Here is a 22,263-nt window from a genome sequence, read left to right as displayed (position 1 = left end):
ATTGTCGTTTTCTGGTGTTGCATAATTTGCATGATGCTATTGTGCTGGGTTTCCCATGGTTACAGGTGCATAATCTGGTATTAGATTGGAAATCTATGTCTGTGACTAGTTGGGGTTGTCAGGGGGTTCATGGTGACGTTCCTTTGATGTCAATTGCCTCCTCCCCCTCTTCTGAATTTCCTGAGTTTTTGTCAGATTTCCAGGATGTATTCAATGAGCCCAAGTCCAGTTCCCTTCCACCGCATAGGGACTGTGATTGTGCTATTGACTTGATTCCAGGCTGTAAGTTCCCTAAGGGCCGACTTTTCAACCTGTCTGTGCCAGAACATACCGCCAAGCGGAGCTATGTTAAGGAGTCCTTGGAGAAGGGGCATATTCGGCCATCTTCTTCACCATTGGGAGCAGGTTTTTTTTTGTTGCCAAAAAGGATGGCTCCTTGAGACCCTGTATTGATTATCGCCTCTTGATTAAGATCACGGTCAAATTCCAATACCCTTTGCCTTTGCTTTCTGATCTGTTTGCTAGGATTAAGGGGGCTAGTTGGTTTACTAAGATTGACCTTCGAGGAGCATATAATCTTGTTCGTATTAAGCAGGGTGATGAATGGAAAACTGCATTTAATACGCCTGAAGGCCATTTTGAATACCTTGTGATGCCATTCGGACTCTCTAATGCTCCATCTGTGTTTCAGTCCTTCATGCATGATATATTTCGGAATTATCTTGATAAATTCATGATTGTATATTTGGATGATATTTTGATTTTTTCAGATGATTGGGAGTCTCATGTGAAACAAGTCAGGATGGTATTTCAGATCCTTTGTGATAATGCCTTGTTTGTGAAGGGGTCTAAGTGCCTCTTTGGAGTACAGAAGATTTCTTTTTTGGGCTTCATTTTTTCTCCCTCATCTATAGAAATGGATCCGGTTATGGTTCAGGCCATTCATGATTGGATCCAGCCCACATCCGTGAAGAGCCTTCAGAAATTTTTGGGCTTTGCTAATTTTTTTCACCGTTTCATTGCCAACTTCTCCAGTGTGGTTAAACCCCTGACCGATTTGACGAAGAAAGGCGCTGATGTGACGAATTGGTCCTCTGCGGCTGTCTCTGCCTTTCAGGGGCTTAAACGCCGATTTACTTCTGCCCCTGTGTTGCGTCAGCCGGATGTTTCTCTTCCTTTTCAGGTTGAGGTTGACGCTTCTGAGATTGGGGCAGGGGCCGTTTTGTCTCAGAGGAATTCTGATGGTTCCTTGATGAAACCGTGTGCCTTCTTTTCTCGAAAGTTTTCGCCTGCGGAACGCAATTATGATGTCGGCAATCGTGAGTTGTTGGCTATGAAGTGGGCATTTGAGGAGTGGCGACATTGGCTTGAGGGGGCCAAGCACCGTATTGTGGTCTTGACTGATCATAAGAATCTGATTTATCTCGAGTCTGCCAAACGGCTGAATCCTAGACAGGCCCGATGGTCCCTGTTTTTCTCCCGTTTTGATTTTGTGGTCTCGTATCTTCCGGGTTCTAAGAATGTTAAGGCTGATGCCCTCTCTAGGAGATTTTTGCCTGATTCTCCTGGGGTCCTTGAGCCGGTCGGTATTCTGAAGGAAGGGGTGATTCTTTCTGCCATCTCCCCTGACTTACGACAGGTTCTTCAGGAATTTCAGGCTGAAAACCTGACCGCTGTCCAGTGGGGAAATTGTTTGTTCCTGACAGATGGACTAGTAAAGTGATTTCGGAGGTTCATTGTTCTGTGTTAGCTGGTCATCCTGGGATTTTTGGTACCAGAGATTTGGTTGGTAGGTCCTTTTGGTGGCCTTCTTTGTCACGGGATGTGCGTTCTTTTGTGCAGTCCTGTGGGACTTGTGCGCGGGCCAAGCCTTGCTGTTCCCGCGCTAGTGGGTTACTTTTGCCTTTGCCAGTCCCTGAGAGGCCTTGGACGCATATTTCTATGGATTTTATTTCGGATCTTCCGGTTTCCCAGAGGATGTCAGTTATCTGGGTGGTTTGTGACCAGTTTTCTAAGATGGTTCATTTGGTACCCTTGCCTAAGTTGCCTTCCTCTTCTGATTTGGTTCCGTTGTTTTTTCAGCATGTGGTTCGTTTGCATGGCATTCCGGAGAATATTGTGTCTGATAGAGGTTCCCAGTTTGTTTCTAGGTTTTGGCGAGCCTTTTGTGCTAGGCTGGGCATTGATTTGTTTTTTTCTTCCGCATTTCATCCTCAGACAAATGGCCAAACCGAGCGAACTAATCAGACTTTGGAAACTTATTTGAGATGCTTTGTGTCTGCTGATCAGGATGATTGGGTGGCTTTCTTGCCATTGGCCGAGTTTGCCCTTAATAATCGGGCTAGTTGTTCTGCTACCTTGGTTTCACCCTTCTTTTGTAGCTCTGGTTTTCATCCTCGTTTTTCTTCGGGGCAGGTTGAGCCTTCTGATTGTCCTGGGGTGGACTCTGTGGTTGACAGGTTGCAGCAAATTTGGGCTCATGCTGTTGACAATTTGGTGTTGTCTTAGGAGGGGGCTCAGCGTTTTGCTAACCGTCGTCGGTGTGTTGGTTCCCGGCTTCGGGTTGGGGATTTGGTCTGGTTGTCTTCCCGTCATGTCCCTATGAAGGTTTCTTCCCCTAAGTTTAAGCCTCGGTTTATTAGCCCTTATAGGATTTCTGAGATTATCAATCCAGTGTCTTTTCGTTTGGCCCTTCCAGCCTCTTTTTCCATCCATAATGTTTTTCATAGATCTTTGTTGCGGAAATATGTGGTGCCCGTTGTTCCCTCTGTTGATCCTCCTGCCCCGGTGTTGATTGATGGGGAGTTGGAGTATGTGGTTGAGAAGATTTTGGATTCTCGTTTTTCGAGGTGGAAGCTTCAGTATCTTGTCAAATGGAAGGGTTATGGCCAGGAGGATAATTCTTGGGTTGTTGCCTCCGATGTTCATGCTGATGATTTGGTTCGTGCCTTTCATTTGGCTCATCCGGATCGGCCTGGGGGCTCTGGTGAGGGTTCGGTGACCCCTCCTCAAGGCAGGGGTACTGTTGTGAATTCTGCTCTTGGGCTCCCTCCGGTGGTTGTAAGTGGTAGCGCTGCTGTCTCTGAATCGCAGCATTTATCAGGTGTGTTCACTTTTTGCAATTTTGACTGGTCTATTTAGTCTTGCTTCACCCTTTAGTCAGTGCCAGTTGTCCATTGTTCCTGGAGGATTCACATCCCTGCCTGGTCTCTTCTGCTTTGCAGTTCATTTCAACAAAGATAAGTTCTGGCCTTGATTTTTGCTGTCCACATGCTGTGGCCTTATTGTTCAGTTCTTTTCCATGTTTTTGTCTTGTCCAGCTTGGTCTGTATAAGGATTTGTTTAGCCAAGCTGGTATCTCTGGAGATGCAGATATACCCTCCATATCTTTAGTTAGCTGTGGAGATTTTGTATTTTCTGTGGTGGATATTTTCTAGTGTTTTAAATACTGACCGCATAGTACTCTGTCCTATCCTTTCTATTTAGCTAGAAGTGGCCTCCTTTGCTAAATTCTCATTTCAGTCTGTGTATGTTTTTTCCCTCTTCTCTCACAGTCAATATTTGTGGGGGGCTGTCTATCCTTTGGGGATTTTCTCTGAGGCAAGATAGTTTTCCCTTTTCTATCTCTAGGGGTAATTAGTCCTCCGGCTGTGTCGAGATGTCTAGGGAGCGCTAGGTACATTCCATGGCTACTTCTAGTTGCGGTGTTAAGTTCAGGGTCTGCGGTCAGTACAGGTACCACCTTCTCCAGAGTACGTCTCATGCTGCTCTTAGGCCACCAGATCATAACAGTGTGGACAGGTGTCTTTATATAGCTAACAAGTTCAAATAAGTGCAATTAATACAGGTAATGAGTGCAGAGTAGGAAGGCTTCTTAAAGAAAAACTAAAAGGTATGTGAGAGCCAGAATTCTTACTAATTGATTGGTGATCAAATACTTATTTCATGCAATGAAATGCAATTTAATTATGTAAAAATCATACAATGTGATTTTCTGTTTTTTATTTCTAGATTCTGTCTCTCGCAGTTGAAGTGTACCCACAATAAAAATTACAGACATCTCCATTCTTTGTAGGTGGAAAAACTTGCTAAATTGGCAGTGTATCAAATACTTATTTTCCCCACTGTATGTCACATCCATCATTCATTCTATTGTGAGCAGGTAGCGGGATGCACTGACGGACAGGAGGCAAAGCAAGGGTTAACAATTTTAATTAACACTCGATTACTCCTCGCAGGGAGATAAACGGTTAACGGGGGGTAGACATTTCAAAACGTGAATAGTATGCAGGGTTAAAGAACAGTGGGAAAAGGTATTAACGGTTCTTGCTGGGTCAACTTATCCTGTCAGTCGTTTCCTAGAACGTGGTGGACCACATAGCAGGTCATGAATTCCTGGAGGCAATGATGATCCATTTTCTGGCGGCAGCGGTTGGTCTCCGGTACCTTCCGCTGAGCCCCTAGTCCATATACTGCTGTGGCTGGGGAAGCGTGGGCCACTGCACTGTCTGAGCTCACTGTGGTCTGGCAGATATACACTGAGGAATCGGGGTGCAGATGGCGGTCCTGCACCTGGTCTCTTCTAGGTGGCGCGCACAGTATTCACGGGCCTGGAGCGTTTGGCACCTAGCTTCATGGTGGCCAACAGGTACACTGCACGCCTCATCTCACAGTCTCTGTCAGTGGTGACGGCGATGCTTGGGCACGGGCCTGTGCTGTACCGATACTCGCAGGCCGGAGTTCTCACTTCTCCCTGCTGCGTGCTGTCTGTTCCCGCCAAATGTACCTGTTTCCGCACGCGCTGAGGCTGTGTACCCTTAGCCACAGCCCCTGCTTCCGCCTTCAAGGATTGGTCCTGTCCCTTAAGCTTTCCCCCGTACCACAGAGGAGACAGCCCCGACAGTTCCGGAACCGATACAGAACAGGTATCTGCAGCACGATCCTTCTTCTTACACTCCCCCTCTTCTTTTGCTTGCCATTCCACGGGCGACAGTTCCTGCAGCAAATGTTGACATTCTTCCATCTCCTTGATGATTCGCTGCCAAATAAATTGGTCTTGTTCATATTGGTTGGGTGGTATTCTTGCTGTTATCCATTCTGTGCGTTGTAAATTAGCTTGAGTAGTGGGAACAGGTGAGGTAGTGGAGTCAGGTTGAGTAGTGGAGTCAGGTTGAGTGGGCAAGGACAGGGACGCGCCCAGGTTCAATGGGGCAGCCAGTTCGGGAGCTTCAGGTTCTGACCACTGTCCCTTTATGAGGTTATAACTCTGGAACGCTTCAACTGATCCTGGTGATTCTGACACTGTTTTCTCGTGATATATTGTACTTCATGATAGTGGTAAAATTTCTTTGATATTATCTGCGTTTATTTTTGAAAAAAACGGAAATTTGGCGAAAATTTTGAAAAGTTCACAATTTTCCAACTTTGAATTTTTATGCCCTTAAATCACAGAGATATGTCACACAAAATACTTAATGAGTAACATTTCCCACATGTCTACTTTACATCAGCACAATTTTGGAAACACATTTTTTTTTTGTTAGGGAGTTATAAGGGTTAAAATTTGACCAGCAATTTCTCATTTTTACGAAATGAAGAAAGAAAATGAAATCCAAAATTGGCCACAACCAGTCTCCAAAAAACAGGTTAGGGCGGTTCTGGGAATTGTGGAACACTATCGTCGGTTTATCCTGAATTTCACCATGACAGTTATACTTTGACCAACCTTCTTAAGGGCACAAGACGTCGATGAACAACTGGTCTTCTGAAGCATTCCAAGAGTTGGAGCTCACCCTGAGTAAACAGCCGGTCTCTGTTGCACAGGACTTCAATAAGGAATTGGTGGTCCTGACAGATGCTTCAGAGATCGGATTGGGAGCTGTGCTGTCCCAGGAAATAAATGCTGAGGAGCATTACATCCTATATCCAAGTAGGAAACTCTCATCCTGTGAAAAAAAAATTATGCTATCGTGGAAAAAGTATGTTTGGCTATCAAATAGGCAATTGACACTCTGAGGTACTACTTGCTGAGCCGAAAGTTTAGGTGAGTGTCATACTATGCACACCTGAAATGGATGAGGGAAAGGCAGAGGAAGAATGCCCAGGTGACTAGATGATTTCTAGCTCTCCAGGACTTCAGCTTCCATGTGAAGCACAGGCCCGGAAAACAACACGATAAAGCAGATGCCCTCTCTAGGCTTCACTGTTTGCTGACAAAGTGCCAAAACCCCTGGCTTTGGGCAGAGGGGGGAAAATGTGAGAATGTCACTGGTGAAATACTGGAGGGGAGATATATGTCACTGAGGATGTAAGCCTCAGTGATATGAAACTGGAAAAATGCTCCAGCACACTAGGTGCATAGAGGGGATAATCCGCCATATTAAGGGCTCGGTTTTTGTGGACAGCTGAAGAGTGGGTGGGAGGCTGTTCACCATATTTGCACCTCCAAGGTGTGGTCCAGAGGATAAATGTCGAGCCTTTGGACTAGAGATGAGATCTACAGAGCTGAACTTTGTTTATGTTCCCCTGAGCAGGTGGCTCCCCACAGCCACACAGACTGTACTGTATGCTTTGTTTTTCCCGTTATGCCAGAAGGTCCATGTTGTTTACCTAATTTTGGACTGGTTTATGCAGTACGTTTTTAATAAACCAGTTGAAAACTTAAATGGAAAGTGTTCCTGTGACTGTTAGGGGTCGAGTTCCCGTCTCTGCACAGGGGGAATCTCGGGCCATCTCCGCTGCGATCTCCCATTCTTCTCCTGCTGCAGTGGAGTCTGCTCAACGGAGACTTCGGTCCCAGCATCTTGCTCAGTCTGACTCTGTACAGAGAGTTGCTGCTGCTTTTCCTGCTTCTGCCATTGAAGTCAGTGCTGGGCAGCAGCGAGCAGACGCTTCTGGGACTAAGTCCTGCTTTTCTCGTTCTGAGCATGCCTAGAGTAAGATCTCTCAGTGGAGATCGAGGGTCACATGATCAGACACTGCAGCTAAGGTCCTGTAGGTGCTCACGCTCTGTGGCAGCCTCTCATTGGTCCTTCTTGGTAGGTCCTTTACGTGCTGCAACTATTTAAGGTTCGCATGGCCGCACGGCCATGCGCTAGTATTGCTTTCATTTATGTACTTTGCGCCAGTGTGTTCTTGTATGAGTGTGTTCAGGGACCCGGCTGAAATAAGCCCCTAGAATGCTGGCACCTCCGGCGAGGAGTTTGTATGCTTGTGTGTTCAGGGACCTGGCCAAAATAAGCCCCTAGAATGCTGGCACCTCCGGTGAGGAGTTTTGTGTGCATGCAAGACCACTGACTGTTCTTGTTTAGACAGTTAGCCTGTGCCTCTGTGGTGTCTAACAGGGCACAGTGCTTTGAGTTCATGGCTGCTCTGTGAAGTAACAGAGTTAGCTTACACCGCCATTTAGTTCCGCTATTTGCTAGCAGCAGGTTCTCCTGCACGGTGGACTCCGGGCTGCGAACGCATCTATCCTAATAAAATATATACATTCATTAGGTGCGTTCCACTAGCCCTAACATAACATAATACTAGCGCCAGGGTCTGGCTAGTAAATGGCGGACATACAGCAATCTTTGCGGTATATCCAGCAGCTGGAGGGTAGGTTGGCGGCTCTCGAGAGCTCAACCTCAGCTGTGGATATTTCCGCAGTTGCTGTGTAAGAGGGTGGTGCTGTTATGCATAATAAGAAACACGCTGTCACTTTAAGAGGCTGCACCCCCTTGTCTATGTGATGGTATGTTCTGCTGTTCTCCCCTGCTCTTGTTTGGCTATGGACTGCTCAGGGCTGAGTGAAGGGGTGGAGCTGAAGCAGCGTAGAGAGAGAAGTTTCGAGAGGGAACTGAGAGAACTTTGGGTGCTTTGCTATCTGCAAGGAAGAGACTTTTGCTGCAGGAAAGATTACACAGCTTAAGACGAACTGCGTTTGCTAAATAGACGTTCCCGGCTACAGCAAAGGGTGGCTGTTCTGCGCTGGTTTGTGAAGCCACGAAGATAGCGAGAAGGGGACCTACGGTTTCCAGGAGCAAAGAGAAGACCACGCTTTACAGAGCCGACAGGAACCCGTGTGTACCACAGTTAAGGACTTCGGGGGCCCCCTGGGACTGGACCTGTGTCCCCAACGTCACCGTGAGTCTGTTCCTGTCTGGTGCACCAGTTAGGGCCTAGTGCAGACTTCAGCAGTTAGAGCACGGTAGCCGTGTGGCCTGTGTAGTAAAGGCCAGGGAGGCTATATGCAGAGTAGCATCGATATATATATGTTCCATTGTGCAAAGTGGATTATGAGATAGGTTCTGAGTTTGCAATTGCTTAAGTATCGTGCTATTTTACATACAAGTTGACTCATGTGCATTATCTTTTACTATTGTAAACCCGTTTGCATCTTCCTTGTCCCTTCCATTCCCTGTCTCCCAATAAATCTATCCTTTGTTGTTTGCACCTCATCTTGTGTACAGTAGTCTTCCTGCACCGTGGTGGTCCCCGGGCCATCGCTTCAGCTGTACAGGCTGCTAGCTGCTAGCGTGGCTGCAGCAACTTTGTCCACTACCACCCCTGTTCCGACATTTTCGCGCCTCCCGATCCCAGAAAAATATTCTGGAGAAAGCAGATCTTGTAGGGGATTCGTGAGTCGGTGCTCTATTCACCTTGAGCTTCTGGCTGCACGTTTTCCCACACAGCGGGCTAAGGTGGGATTTATTGTGTCCATCTTGTCGGACAGGGCGTTGGAATGGGCTACGCTGCTGTGGGTGCGTGGCGATCATGTGGTGCAGAGTGCTCCGTTGTTTCTGAGCACTCTGAAACAGGTCTTCCTAGGACCTCAAGTCACCCATGATATGGCGCTCCAACTGCTGGCATTAACTCAGGGTGAGTCCTTGGTCAGCCAATTTGCCATCCGTTTCCGAACTGTAGCTTCAGAGCTGAAGTGGTCGGATAAAGCCCTTATCCCCATATTTTGGAGGGGGCTGGCTGATCACGTTAAGGACGCTCTGGCCACTAGGGAGATTCCAGCCACACTGGAGGAGTTAATAACTGTCTCTACCCGTATTGACCTCCGTTTTTACGAGCGGAGGTTAGAGCGAGCCCAGCGTAGGCAGAGGTTTCGGCTGGCTCCTACCTTCGCCAGACCTCTGGAATCTCCAGTCCTGGTTCCTGAGTCACATGAGGCCAGGGAGGTGTCACGAGCGGATTCTAAGTCCCGGACTGCTTGGGCATCCAAGGTCTGTCATGTTTGCCAGCAGTCTGGACATCTTGCCACCAGATATTCCCAGCGGTCGAGGAGACGTCAGCCTCTAGTGGTAGTCGGTGGAGGTACTCTAGATACGGCGACGTTTGCCTCAAAATTGTCCTTTAAGGGGACAATTATTATTGGCTCATCTTCCCACTCAGTAGAGCTCTGCGTGGATTCAGGGGCAGAGGGCAACTTCATGTCTTCCGCCTTTGCCCAACGTCACGCAATACCCCTGGTTATGCTAGCGCAACCAGTTACGGTATGAGTGGTGAATGGGTCGACACTGCCTTCACAGATAACTCACCAGACCATTCCGTTTTCTCTGTCCATGTCGCCATCCCATCAGGAGACAATATCTCTGCTCGTCATACCTGAGGGTATTGATGAGGTCATGTTGGGGATACCTTGGTTACGGTACCACTCTCCACATATCGAGTGGTCTTCAGACAGAATTTTGGGATGGGGTGAGTCTTGTGAGGGTAGGTGTCAAAGGGAGTGCGTTCAGGTTGCTACTACAGAGGTACCCGCAGATCTATCCTCTCTCCCCAAGCAATACTGGTCTCATGCGGCGGACGTGTTCTCCAAAAAGGCGGCGGAGACCCTTCCGCCTCACCGCCCCTATGACTGTCCTATTGATCTCTTGCCTGGTGCTGAGCCTCCCCTGGGTCGAGTTTATCCGTTATCTCTCCCGGAGATGGAGGCTATGTCTCAGTACATCCAAGAAAATCTGGCAAGAGGGTTCATCAGGAAGTCAGTGTCGCCTGCTGGGGCTGGGTTCTTCTTTGTTCAGAAGAAGAATGGGGAACTGCGTCCATGTATAGACTACAGGGGTCTTAACGCCATCACCGTTAAGAACAAATACCCATTACCCCTGATATCTGAACTTTTTGATAGGCTACGGGGAGCAAGGGTATTTACAAAATTAGATCTGCGGGGTGCTTACAACCTGATTCGCATCCGTGAGGGGGACGAATGGAAGACGGCTTTTAACACTAGGGATGGGCACTATGAGTATTTGGTGATGCCCTTCGGGCTCTGTAATGCCCCAGCCGTTTTCCAAGACTTTGTGAACGACATCTTCTGAGATATGCTCACCACCTCGGTCGTAGTCTATCTGGATGATATTCTCATCTACTCTCCAGATATCGACTCCCATCGGAGAGATGTTCGCAAAGTCTTTGACCTCTTACGGGCAAACTCCCTCTACGCCAAGTTGGAGAAGTGTGTGTTTGAGCAGGAGTCCTTGCCATTCCTTGGTTATATCATCTCTGCCCAGGGTTTGGCTATGGATCCTGCCAAGCTACAGGCTGTGATGGACTGGCAGGAACCCCATTCTCTTAAAGCGGTGCAGCGCTTTATGGGGTTCATTAACTACTATCGACAGTTCATTTCACACTTCTCAACGTTGGTAGCTCCCTTGGTTGCCCTTACCAAGAAGGGAGCAAATCCCAAATTGCGGTCTGAGGAGGTCTCCAAGGCCTTTAATTCCATAAAGTCACACTTCGCCAGCGCTCCCATCTTACATCGCCCCGATGTAGACAAACCATTTATCATGGAGGTGGATGCCTCATCTGTTGGTGCTGGAGCAGTCCTCTTCCAAAAGGATGCTCAAGGTCGGAAGCACCCGTGCTTCTTCTTTTCAAAGACCTTCTCACCAGCAGAGAGGAATTATTCCATCGGGGACAGGGAGTTGCTGGCCATGAAGTTGGCCTTCTCGGAGTGGAGACATCTCTTGGAGGGAGCTCGTTTTCCTTTCCAAGTCTTCACAGACCATAAAAATTTGGTGTACCTACAGACAGCCCAGCGGTTAAATTCTCGCCAGGCTAGATGGTCCTTGTTCTTCTCCCGGTTCCATTTCACCCTCCATTTTCTTTCTGGGGAGAAGACCATTCGTGCCGATACCCTCTCTCGCTCCGTTGTGTCATCTGTGGAGGAGGAAGAGGAGCCTCGGCTTATTGTCCCCACTGAAAGCCTGAGAACCGTAGCTCCGGTTTCGCTAGAGTCTGTGCCTCCGGGCAACACTTTTGTACCATCCAATTTGCGACCGGAGGTTCTCTCGTGGGCTCATTCGTCCAGGGTGGGTGGACACTTTGGGACAAAAAGGACATCTGAGCTGTTAGCGAGGACGTATTGGTGGCCACATATGGTCCGTGATGTCAGGGATTATATTCAGGCATGTGTCTCCTGCGCCAAAAATGAGTCTCCTCGACAATGGCCAGCTGGGTTACTCTATCCATTGCCGGTGGCAGACAGGCCCTGGGAGATGGTCGGGATGGACTTTGTGGTGGGTTTGCCCAAGTCTCGGGGCTGTACCATCATTTGGGTTATCACCGATCACTTCTCCAAAATGGTGCATTTGGTGCCGCTTCCGCGGTTACCTTCGGCACGGGCCTTGGCAGCGTTGTTCTTAAAGCACATCTTTCGCCTACACGGTATGCCAGACAAGATTATCAGTGACCGGGGTCCCCAGTTTGCGTCTCGGTTCTGGAGAGAGCTTTGTCGTCTTCTCAGCATTGAGTTAAATCTCTCTTCCGCATATCATCCCGAGACGAATGGATTGGTAGAGAGGGCCAATCAGACCTTGGTCACATATCTGCGACATTTTGTCTCAGCCAGGCAGGATGACTGGGCATCCTTGCTACCGTGGGCAGAGTTTGCGCTGAACAATGCGGTTGCCGACTCCACTGGACAAACCCCATTCCTCCTTAACTATGGTCAGCATCCGCGGGTACCTGTGCCTATGCCCGTGTCTTCTGCCGACTCCAGGGTGGCAGACTGGGCTGTGGAAGCATGGGATATTTGGGACCGCACTCAGGATGCCATTCAGGCCTCCAAGGAGAGAATGAGGTCCTCTGCCAATGCACATCGGCGCCCCTCTCCAACCTTTGCTCCTGGCTACTTAGTGTGGCTCTCCGCCCGTAACATCAGGCTGCGAGTTGAGTCCACTAAGTTTGCACCTCGCTACTTGGGTCCTTTCAAGGTCCTCGAACAGGTTAACCATGTGGTCTATCGTTTAGCCCTTCCGCCACGCCTGGGTATCACCGACACCTTTCATGTGTCCCTCTTGAAACCTGTATACATGTCCCAGTTTTCCGAGTCATCTGCCGGGACATCGGGTTCATCTACGGACGATTACGAGGTGAACGCTATTTTGGGGTACAAGGTGGTTCGTGGCAAAAAATTTTATTTGGTGGACTGGAAGGGTTACGGTCCTGAGGATAGGTCCTGGGAGCCTGCTGAGCACATTCGGGCTCCACAGCTCATTGCTGCCTTCGAGCGTAGCGAGGCCCAAGGAGGGGGGTAATATTAGGGGTCGAGTTCCCATCTCTGCACAGGGGGAATCTCGGGCCATCTCCGCTTTGGTCTCCCATTCTTCTGCCGCAGTGGAGTCTGCTCAGCCGAGACGTCGGTCCCAGCGTCTTGCTCAGTCTGACTCTGTACAGAGAGTTGCTGCTGCTTTTCCTGCTTCTGCCATTGAAGTCAGTGCTGAGCAGCAGCGAGCAGACGCTTCTGGGACTAAAGGTACCGTCACATTAAGCGACGCTGCAGCGATATAGACAACGATGCTGATCGCTGCAGCGTCGCTGTTTCGTCGTTGTGTGGTTGCTGGAGAGCTGTCACACAGACAGCTCTCTAGCGACCAACTATGCCAAACTCCCTGGGTAACCAGGGTAAACATTGGGTTACTAAGCGCAGGGCCGCACTTAGTAACCCGATGTTTACCCTGGTTACCAGTGTAAATGTAAAAAAAAAAAACACTACATACTTACATTCCGGTGTCTGTCGCGTCCCCCGGCACCTGCTTCCCTGCACTGTGTAAGCGCCGGCCCTAAAGCAGAGCAGTGACGTCACCGCTGTGCTCTGCTTTACGGCCGGCCGGTGCTGACACAGTGCAGGGAAGCGGACGTCGGGGGACGCGACAGACATCAGAAGATGAGTATGTAGTGTTTGTTTTTTTTTACATTTACAATGGTAACCAGGGTAAATATCGGGTTACTAAGCGCGGCCCTGCGCTTAGTAACCCGATGTTTACCCTGGTTACCAGTGAAGACATCACTGGATCGGTGTCACACACACCGATCCAGCGATGACAGCGGGTGATCCAGCGACGAAATAAGGTGCTGGCCTTCTAGCTCCGACCAACGATATCACAGCAGGATCCTGATCGCTGCTGCGTGTCAAACACAACGATATCGCTATCCAGGACGCTGCAACGTCACGGATCGCTATCGTTATCGTTGATAAGTTGTTCAGTGTGAAGGTACCTTTAGTCCTGCTTTTCTTGTTCTGAGCATGCCCAGAGTAAGATCTCTCAGTGGAGATCGAGGGTCACATGATCAGACACTGCAGCTAAGGTCCTGTAGGTGCTCACGCTCTGTGGCAGCCTCTCATTGGTCCTTGGTAGGTCATGTACGTGCTGCAACTATTTAAGGCTCGCATGGCTAGTATTGCTTTCATTTATGTACTTTGCGCCAGTGTGGTCTTTTATGAGTGTGTTCAGGGACCCGGCTGAAATAAGCCCCTAGAATGCTGGCACCTCCGGCGAGGAGTTTGTATGCTTGTGTGTTCAGGGACCTGGCCGAAATAAGCCCCTAGAATGCTGGCACCTCCGGCGAGGAGTTTTGTGTGCATGCATGACCACTGACTGTTCTTGTTTAGACAGTTAGCCTGTGCCTCTGTGGTGTCTAACAGGGCGCAGTGCTTTGAGTTCACGGCTGCTCTGTGAAGTAACAGAGTTAACTTAGGCTACTTTCACACTAGCGTTAACTGCATTCCGTCACAATGCGTCGTTTTGCTGAAAAAACGCATCCTGCAAAAGTGTTTGCAGGATGCGTTTTTTCACCATTGATTAACATTAAGCGACGCATTGTGACGGATTGCCACACGTCGCACCCGTCGTGCAACGGATGCGTCGTGCAGTGGCGGACCGTCGGGAGCAAAAAACGCTACATGTAACGTTTTTTGCTTACGACGGTCCGCTTTTTCCGACCGCGCATGCGCGGCCGGAACTCCGCCCCCACCTCCCCGCACTTCCCCGCACCTCACAATGGGGCAGCGGATGCGCTGGAAAAATGCATCCGCTGCCCCCGTTGTGCGGCGGAGACAACGCTAGCGTCGGGAACGTCGGCCCGACGCACAGCGACGGGCCGAGCCCGACGCTAGTGTGAAAGTAGCCGTACACCGCCTTTCAGTTCCGCTATTTGCTAGCAGCAGGTTCTCCTGCACGGTGGACCCCGGGCTGCGAACGCATCTATCCTAATAAAATATATACATTCATTAGGTGCGTTCCGCTAGCCCTAACATAACAGTGACTACCTCTTTAAGCATTCAAGTGAGTTGATCTACCACAACTTATTTTCTTTATTTTCCTTTTTGTGTTAGTTAAATAGATATTGTTGGCTAACTACCACTGTCTCCTCATTGTCTACACTGTTGTATGCAAGTAACCTGCTTACACAGGTGCAAACTATCGTAGTAATAGTAGTAGTAATTTCTTTATGTAAAATAAGGAGCAATAGACTTCTATATCGAGCAGTTTACTTGATTGGGTAGTATTTGTGAATAACATTTCAAGAAATGTTGCTTCGTGAAGCAATCTGGGTCTGTATAGTAGCTACCGTACTATAGCATGATTGTTTCGATAGAACAGGCAACCTGTTTTCAGCTTCAATTTCTTCACTGGGAATTCTCTTGAATTTACAACATTACAGAGTCAATAAATATTTGTTTTGTCATCTTTAACAATTTCCTTAAAGGGGTGTTTCCTATAATATACGGGATAGGTGATAAATCTTTGATCACTAAAGTCTGATTGTTGCGAACTCCACAGATCATCAGCACAGGGGTTCTTGTTCCTACTCCAGGCAATATGCCTTAGGGCTACACACCATTGCGTTTCATTCTTCTGCTACTTATGCTATGGTGTGCCTTGCACCTCTGCTGCTTTTAAGGAACGGTTGAAGAGGACCCACCTCCTCTGTTGCCTATTTTATGGTCCTAATATCTTTACATAGTGCCTGATTTATCAAGACTTTTAACTGTTTGCTGCCAAAAGATGCACCTAATTCATTTATTAATTTGTTGCTCCTTTCAACTGCAGTGTGCCAGAAATATTTCTCCAGTCAAATAATGGAGTCAATTTCTAGTGTAATTTACATATCTTTAGTGCACATTTGGTCATTTCCTGGTTTGCCTCAGCTTTTTCCACTTTTCAGAAAGGGTACTTTCCCGCGATCAGTAATCGGCAGCGCTTTGACACAGCACATGTCCGCTCCGTCCAAAGCGTTGCCGGCTTTTGAACGCAGGTGATTCTGCATATGTTCATTGAGCCGTGCGGAATCACAGCATCCAATACATTATACGGGTGACACTTATTTTGTGTAGACTCGCATCTCCGCAAGATAAATTGACATGCTGCGTTCTGGAAAAACGCACAGCATGTCCGTCTCCGCAGGTAAACTACGGGCGTCGGTGCCCACATAGTGGGCATGGGATTTCTTGAAATCCCATCCACTATGCTGTAACATCTGGACTCTACGGGTTGGACACTGTGTCCACAGCGTCCAACCCACAGCATTTACTGACCGAGGCAACATTCCCAAAGTGAGAAGAGCTTTACCTCCTTTCTATAAACATCTCATGTTTCTGTTTTTAATTTTTAATTTTAATTTGTGTGTCTTTTTATTTTGCTTTTTGTGGTTGTTTATCTCTTATGATGATCAGTATTAGGCTACATTCACACTTGCGTTGTTGGGCGATGCGTTGGCGACGCATCGGCGATGCAACGCACAACGCATGCAAAACGCATGCAAAACGCATTGTTTTGTGACGCATGCGTCCATTTTTGGCATATTTTTTGACGCACAAAAAATGCAACTTACTGCGTCCTCTGCGCCCTGACGCGTGCGCCAAAAAAGACGCATGCGTCACAAAACGCAAGACAACGCATGTCCATGCGCCCCCATGTTAAATATAGGGGCGCATGACGCATGCGTCGCTATGCGTCGCCGAACCTGCGCCCGACGCAACGCAAGTGTGAACGTAGCCTTAGTGATTTCGATTTGAAGTGTCTACATGGGAAGTTACTCTCAGGCATTGAACTGTTCTCCCATTCTACCATTTGTTCCGGTGATTAGGACCATGGACAACACATGCAAGGATATGTTTTACAGCAGACCAGAGGTCTATGTTCGCATTTTTGTTTTCTTTTGCATACATCATTGGAATGTGTTTTTCTCGCTTTTTATTGTCCCTTTTCTTTTCTTCCTCCCTATGTATGGTTACACTATTATTCACAACTAGGTCTATTTGACTTGTATGTACTATTAGACAAATATTATTCAGTCTATTCATGTTTTTGTATGTATTGTGCAATATAACTAGTTTAAGCACTAGCACTTTATGATATCTGTGTAATTTAACACATTATTATTTTTATTATTATTTTTATTTTATTTATTTTTTGTCATGGGTATGATACCCTATTACACGTCACTATGTAGAAGTGATCATGAGTATCATAATGTTTAGTAGTGAATTATTATATTCACTTGATTATTATACCATGTTGTTTTATTGCACTCCAATCAGTGGTAACCACTTTCATTTATAGTGGCTTTAGTGGTGAAGTATCTATGGTTCACATACTATTATATTTGATATATATATAAATATATATATACACAGCGGTTTATATTTTCAGTATGTTGCTCGGTGCTTCTTACTTACACATAGCACAGATCATTACGCTATCTGAGGGGATGTTCCCTCTCTATATGAAGGTGTGGAGTGTGGGCGCATCTGTTATGTCTACCATACCTTAGAGTCCCAAGTGATGATGCATCACCGATGGCACCTAATTATGATGCGTGCAGGTCACTGACGTCACAGCAATGGTCTTCGCGACCCGCAGCGTCATAGGGATTGTCAGAAGTGATGCAGGTTTTGTCGCAGACTATTGTACATATGCGCCATTACTGCAACTTGTTACACCTGTAGGGAGGTAAATTTAATGCCTCGCAGAGACACAGAGAGTAGCATGGCCCTCTGAGGGAGCCAATGCGAAACGCGCGTTGGGGCTAGTGATGTGTCTTTCTTGCATCACATCATGGGTAAGAGTCTGTTCTGACATGATGGGATGGGCATAAAGCAATTTTTTTACCCTGAGTACTGACTTCTAATGAAGTTTCATTATCTCTCCCCCCATGCCTTAATGACTCACAGGTTTACATATGCACTATGCACTTTTTAAAGAGAAAAATCTGAAATCTTTTGAAACTGATTTAATTTGTATTACATGTATTGATATATGTTTTCTGGTCTATTTAATAAACTTATACTTTTTTATACATTATATTTTGGACATATTACTCCATTTTTCCAGTATATCAGTTTATTTGACTGGGTAGTATCGGTGAAGAACATTTCAAAAACTGTTGCTTCTTGAAGCAATCTGGGTGTGTATAGTAGCTACTACAGCATGATTGTTTCGATAGAACAGGCAACCTCTTTTCAGCTTCAGTTTCTTCACTGGGACAGCTGGGGAGGTGTCTCTTTTTCTCTTTTTTCTTGAAAAGCTTTTTTTTAATCTCTAAACCCTTGTGATTGTAGTGTTCCATACTGTACTTGACAGAAATTACATTAATAATCCAATTATGGCTTCTTTTTTCCCTTACAGATTGTCCAAACACTGAAGACATTCCAGAACATCTCTTATCCCAAATAATACTGAAGCATTTAAACCAACAACATTCTGAGGAATATGATCTTGAATTTAGAACATTACGGAGTCAATAAATATTTGTTTGTCATCTTTAACAATTTCCTTAAAGAGGTGTTTCCTATAATATGCGGGATAGGTGGTCACTTTGGTCTCATTGTTGCGAACTCCACAGATCACCAGAACAGGGGTTCTTGTTCCTACTCCAGGCAGCATGCCGTAGGGTTGCACACCGTTGAGATTCATTCTTCTGCTACTTATGCTATGGTGTGCCTTGCACCTCTGCTGCTTTTAAGGAACGGTTGAAGAGGACCCACCTCTTCTGTTGCCTATTTTATGGTCCTAATATCTTTCTATAGCGCCCGATTTATCAAGACTTTTAACTGCTGCCAAAAGATGCACCTAATTCATTTATTAATTTGTTACTTCTTTCAACTGCAGTGTGCCAGAAATGTTTCTCCAGTCAAATTAATGGAGTCAATTTCTAGTGTAATTTACATCTCTTTAGTGCACATTTGGTCATTTCCTGTTTTGCCTCCACTTTTCCCACTTTTCTTAAACTGAACAGAGCTGGCCAGGAGTGACTTAAAACGCAAAAAGGTGAAAAATCTTTGTGAATCTTCTACAACATAGTTGTATAAAATGTTGCGCCAAAACCTTGATAAATCGGACCCATAGTATTTATGTTGCATTTAAAACTAATGAGAGCTTAGGCTGCTTCTTTAGGCATTAGTTATCCTCTGCATTTATATTTCTTCTGTTATAGTGGAATTTGATGTAACCACCCTTTTTCACCTGTCAGTAGAAAAGCAGCATAACAAGTGAATACAGAAATCCCTGTTAGGTTGAACAATAAGAAATGGGCGGATCCATGAAGTCATCGAGCTGAGTTGGTCCATGAGGTCATCAGGGTGGGCATCATCGTGGATGGATCCATGATGTTATCAGGGTAGGCGTCCTCTTGGATACCAGAGCATAGTGTGTGTTGAAACAGGAAATGCAGCCATCTTTAGTGTCACACTTTGATCCGAGCAAGCTTATGTAAGGAGAAATAATACACTTTATGGGTCGTTTCTCTCAATCTCTTATGTCTTGAGGTTAAATAAGTATTTGATCTTATGGCTCTCCTCAACATCCCTACCAAGAGGAGTAAGTGGGCACTACTCCTGCAAGAATAACACCTGCTTCAGAATAAGGCCATATATGCTTTGTTCCTTCTAGACTTAAAGTTTGCAAAGTTCTGGGCCTAAGTCTTTTAACAGAAGCTTTACAGTTCGGTGGCTCAACTGATTGTGGCATCCCATGCACTTGTCTGGGCCGTCCTTCCCATTAGCCCCTGCTTTGGCTACATATGGGAAAACCTTATCAGATCCCTTAGATAACAGTGTCTCTCTATGGACAATCTTCATAGCTTCCCAGGACTAACCTACAAGGGACCGGCCATACAGCTTGTACTTCCCCATGCTGATTAGAAATCCTATTGTGGCCAATAAATGCCTGTTACATGCATATCAAATTTAAAGATTGTGTCTTTAAACAGACACATAATTCTACATTAACAAGGGATTGGAAGGGTGGGTATTTTTGCTTTTTGCTTCTTAGAAGTAAAAATTGGGTAATCTACAGTTTCCTGAACGCTTTATGAATGTCACTTAAGGTCTCATACACAGTAGAATAAAGGCAGATGTATCTTCAAATTTCTACTGTGAATGGTGGTCTCCCATAACTCCCACCTGACAAATATTATGTCTATTGGACAATTTAGAATTAAAGTGCTCCTTTTATATATTTAATATATAGTTTCTTCCTAACATGTGCAGCAGATTACAGGAAGCCTTGAAATGCCAAACCATTTGCTCCACTCTGCTGAGTGCTACTCTACATGCAGAGGTGCTGAGCTCCTGCACAGAGCGATCTAAGGGCTCCATAGAAAGTTTCTGAAACTGTACTTCATTCTTTGTAAAGGCTGATACATTGATTTGATGCATATGCTAGTAAGAGACAGGATATTAAATAACATGACAGACATGCTTTAAAAATATAGGCCCTGATTCATTAAGATTAGTGCTGTGTACATGAGTCTTAATAAATGGGACCACTACATTGTTCCCCATATAATTCACCAGGAGCGGAAGCCGCTGAGGAGATTGGCTGCCTTCGGAAGGTGAGTATAACCATTTTTTTTTTTTTATTATTATTTTTAACATTATATCTTTTACTATTGATGTTGCATAGGCAGCATCAATAGTAAAAAGTTGGTCACACTTGTCAAACACTATGTTTGACAAGTGTGACCAACCTGTCAATCAGTTTTCCAAGCGATGCTACAGATCACTTGGAAAACGCTAGCATTCTGCAAGCTAATTATGCTTGCAAAATGCTAGTTTTTAGCAGGAATATGCATGCCAATTCCGCATGCGATATACCCGTGGCAGGAGTTGCAGAATTGCCATGGAAATTTCTGCGGCAATTCTGCAATGTGTGCACTTAGCCTTAATCTTTTGACTTACCCCTTCTATCCTGGTTAGGAAGAAAAAATTTAATTAAATCTCTTATACTCACTAAATTATTATGCTACCCATCAATCTCCCACTATGCTTCTTCTCCTCAATCAAACAAATTTTTTCCCAGTATATTTGGAAGTTTTAAACAAAGAAACTCCCATGCAAACTCCTCACAGAGCCAAAAGTAAGAGGAGGTGATGGTCTCCCAGATATCTACATCTACAAGACAATCCATCTAAACAGATGGTTCAAACTTGACAACTCATCCAGGCTACATAGCAAATCAAACACAGAATGCCTACTATTAGGCAAAAATAGTCTCCTCTTAAGCCTTGTTGTGACAGTATTACTACCACTACCCTCGCCATTAAATGATCTGTAGAAAAAGTCTTAACCCCCAAACCTACTCTCCCGGCATTGGCTCCTATTTCCACCTTCTCCTACTTTTTAGACCCTAACGTTTCAGATGTATACAACTTATGATCTTCTGTACCTAATTACATCTCCCAATATTTATCTAATAAGGTTTCTGTGATAGACTCCTGGCCAAAAGAACCCACCCGTTGTCCCAGTAATTTCCTACAACGTATCCATGCGTCGCATATATTAAACATCTTTACAGTGAAATTCCCTGCCTACTCTTCAAATTAGCTTTCCCGATTCCCCAGATAAATCTCTAAAATATACGATTATCTATTTTCTCCAATGACTGCTTATAAACCAACCTTCCTTCTCTCATGGGTTAAAGAATTAAAAGGAATGTCACTTCTTGGACAATTTTGATCTATTGCTATGGGCATACAGGTAATACAATGGTTAAATCATTGTTGCCTGTATGCTTCATAGCTGCGGTGTAGATGTTGAGAAATTCATTTATAATGTTATATGTTAATGATTTCTCCAAGCTCCTGGGCGTGCGGTACCTGGAATAAACCATTGCCTCCTGACTTCATTATAATAGTACCCCTCTCACATCAGCTTCACACTAACCTGTTTGGCGCTGTAACCCTGCGCATGCACTATGCACGCGCGTGGTTACGTGAACCCTGTCCACCCTCCTATAGGCAGAGTCTGCATTGATCTTCTGCACAGGCGAGTCTCTGCTGCAGTGCAGTGGCTCAACGCGCCTGTGCAGAAGATCAATGCAGAGACTGCCCATAGGAGGGCGGACAGGGTTTGTGCAAGACTACAGCACCGAACAGGTCAGTGTGATGCTGATGTGAGGGGGGTACCTTTATATTGAAGTCAGGCGGCAGTGATTCCTTTCAGGCACTGCAAGCCCCAGAATTTCTCAAGATCTACACCACAGCTGTGAGGCATACAGGTAAGACTGGTTTAACCATTCTATTACCTGCATGCCCATAGTAGTAGATCAAAATCGTCCAGGGGGTGACAGATTCCGTTTAAATATCATCTCATATGACTGTGATGTAAAGTCCATTCTATCTAACTCACATAGCTTCTCCAGATTTATACTGTTGCAAGAGAATGCCTACAAAATACTGTTGGTACAGAAACCCTGAATTGTTACATCATCTTGGACTAGCAGACTCTAGTCTATACTTGAGATTCAACTCCACAGAACTACCCTCTATTACATTTTCTGGTTCTTCCCTGTACTAACACAATTCTCCAAGGAGATAGAGTTGACTTTGCAAGATTAAAGTCTTATTAAACATACTGTAAACCTAGGAGAAGTTTTGTTATCTTGTCCTTCAAAACACTACATGATCTCTTAATGCTATTGTTAGGAACTGTCAAAGACCTGATCCCCCTATGCTGGAAGTTAATATATCTCTTAGAAGAGCTTTCTA

At 45.9% G+C, this 22,263-nt stretch overlaps 1 protein-coding gene across 1 annotated transcript in view; it reads left to right on the top strand.

Moving 5' to 3' along the window:
• Nucleotides 1-21,419, top strand: part of STING1 (stimulator of interferon response cGAMP interactor 1) — a 93,107-nt gene extending 71,688 nt beyond the window's left edge. The window contains exon 8 of the mRNA XM_077266049.1: nucleotides 17,904-21,419. Coding sequence (XP_077122164.1) covers nucleotides 17,904-18,022 — 119 coding nt within the window. The 3' untranslated portion in view covers nucleotides 18,023-21,419. The remainder of the gene's footprint in view (nucleotides 1-17,903) is intronic.
• Nucleotides 21,420-22,263: the final 844 nt, after the last annotated feature.

The sequence above is a fragment of the Ranitomeya variabilis genome, chromosome 5 (genome assembly GCF_051348905.1).
Source record: "Ranitomeya variabilis isolate aRanVar5 chromosome 5, aRanVar5.hap1, whole genome shotgun sequence".
NCBI classification, from domain to species: Eukaryota; Metazoa; Chordata; class Amphibia; order Anura; family Dendrobatidae; genus Ranitomeya; species Ranitomeya variabilis.
Note: the sequence above shows the minus strand (reverse complement) of the source record. Positions and strands in the feature narration are given on the sequence as shown.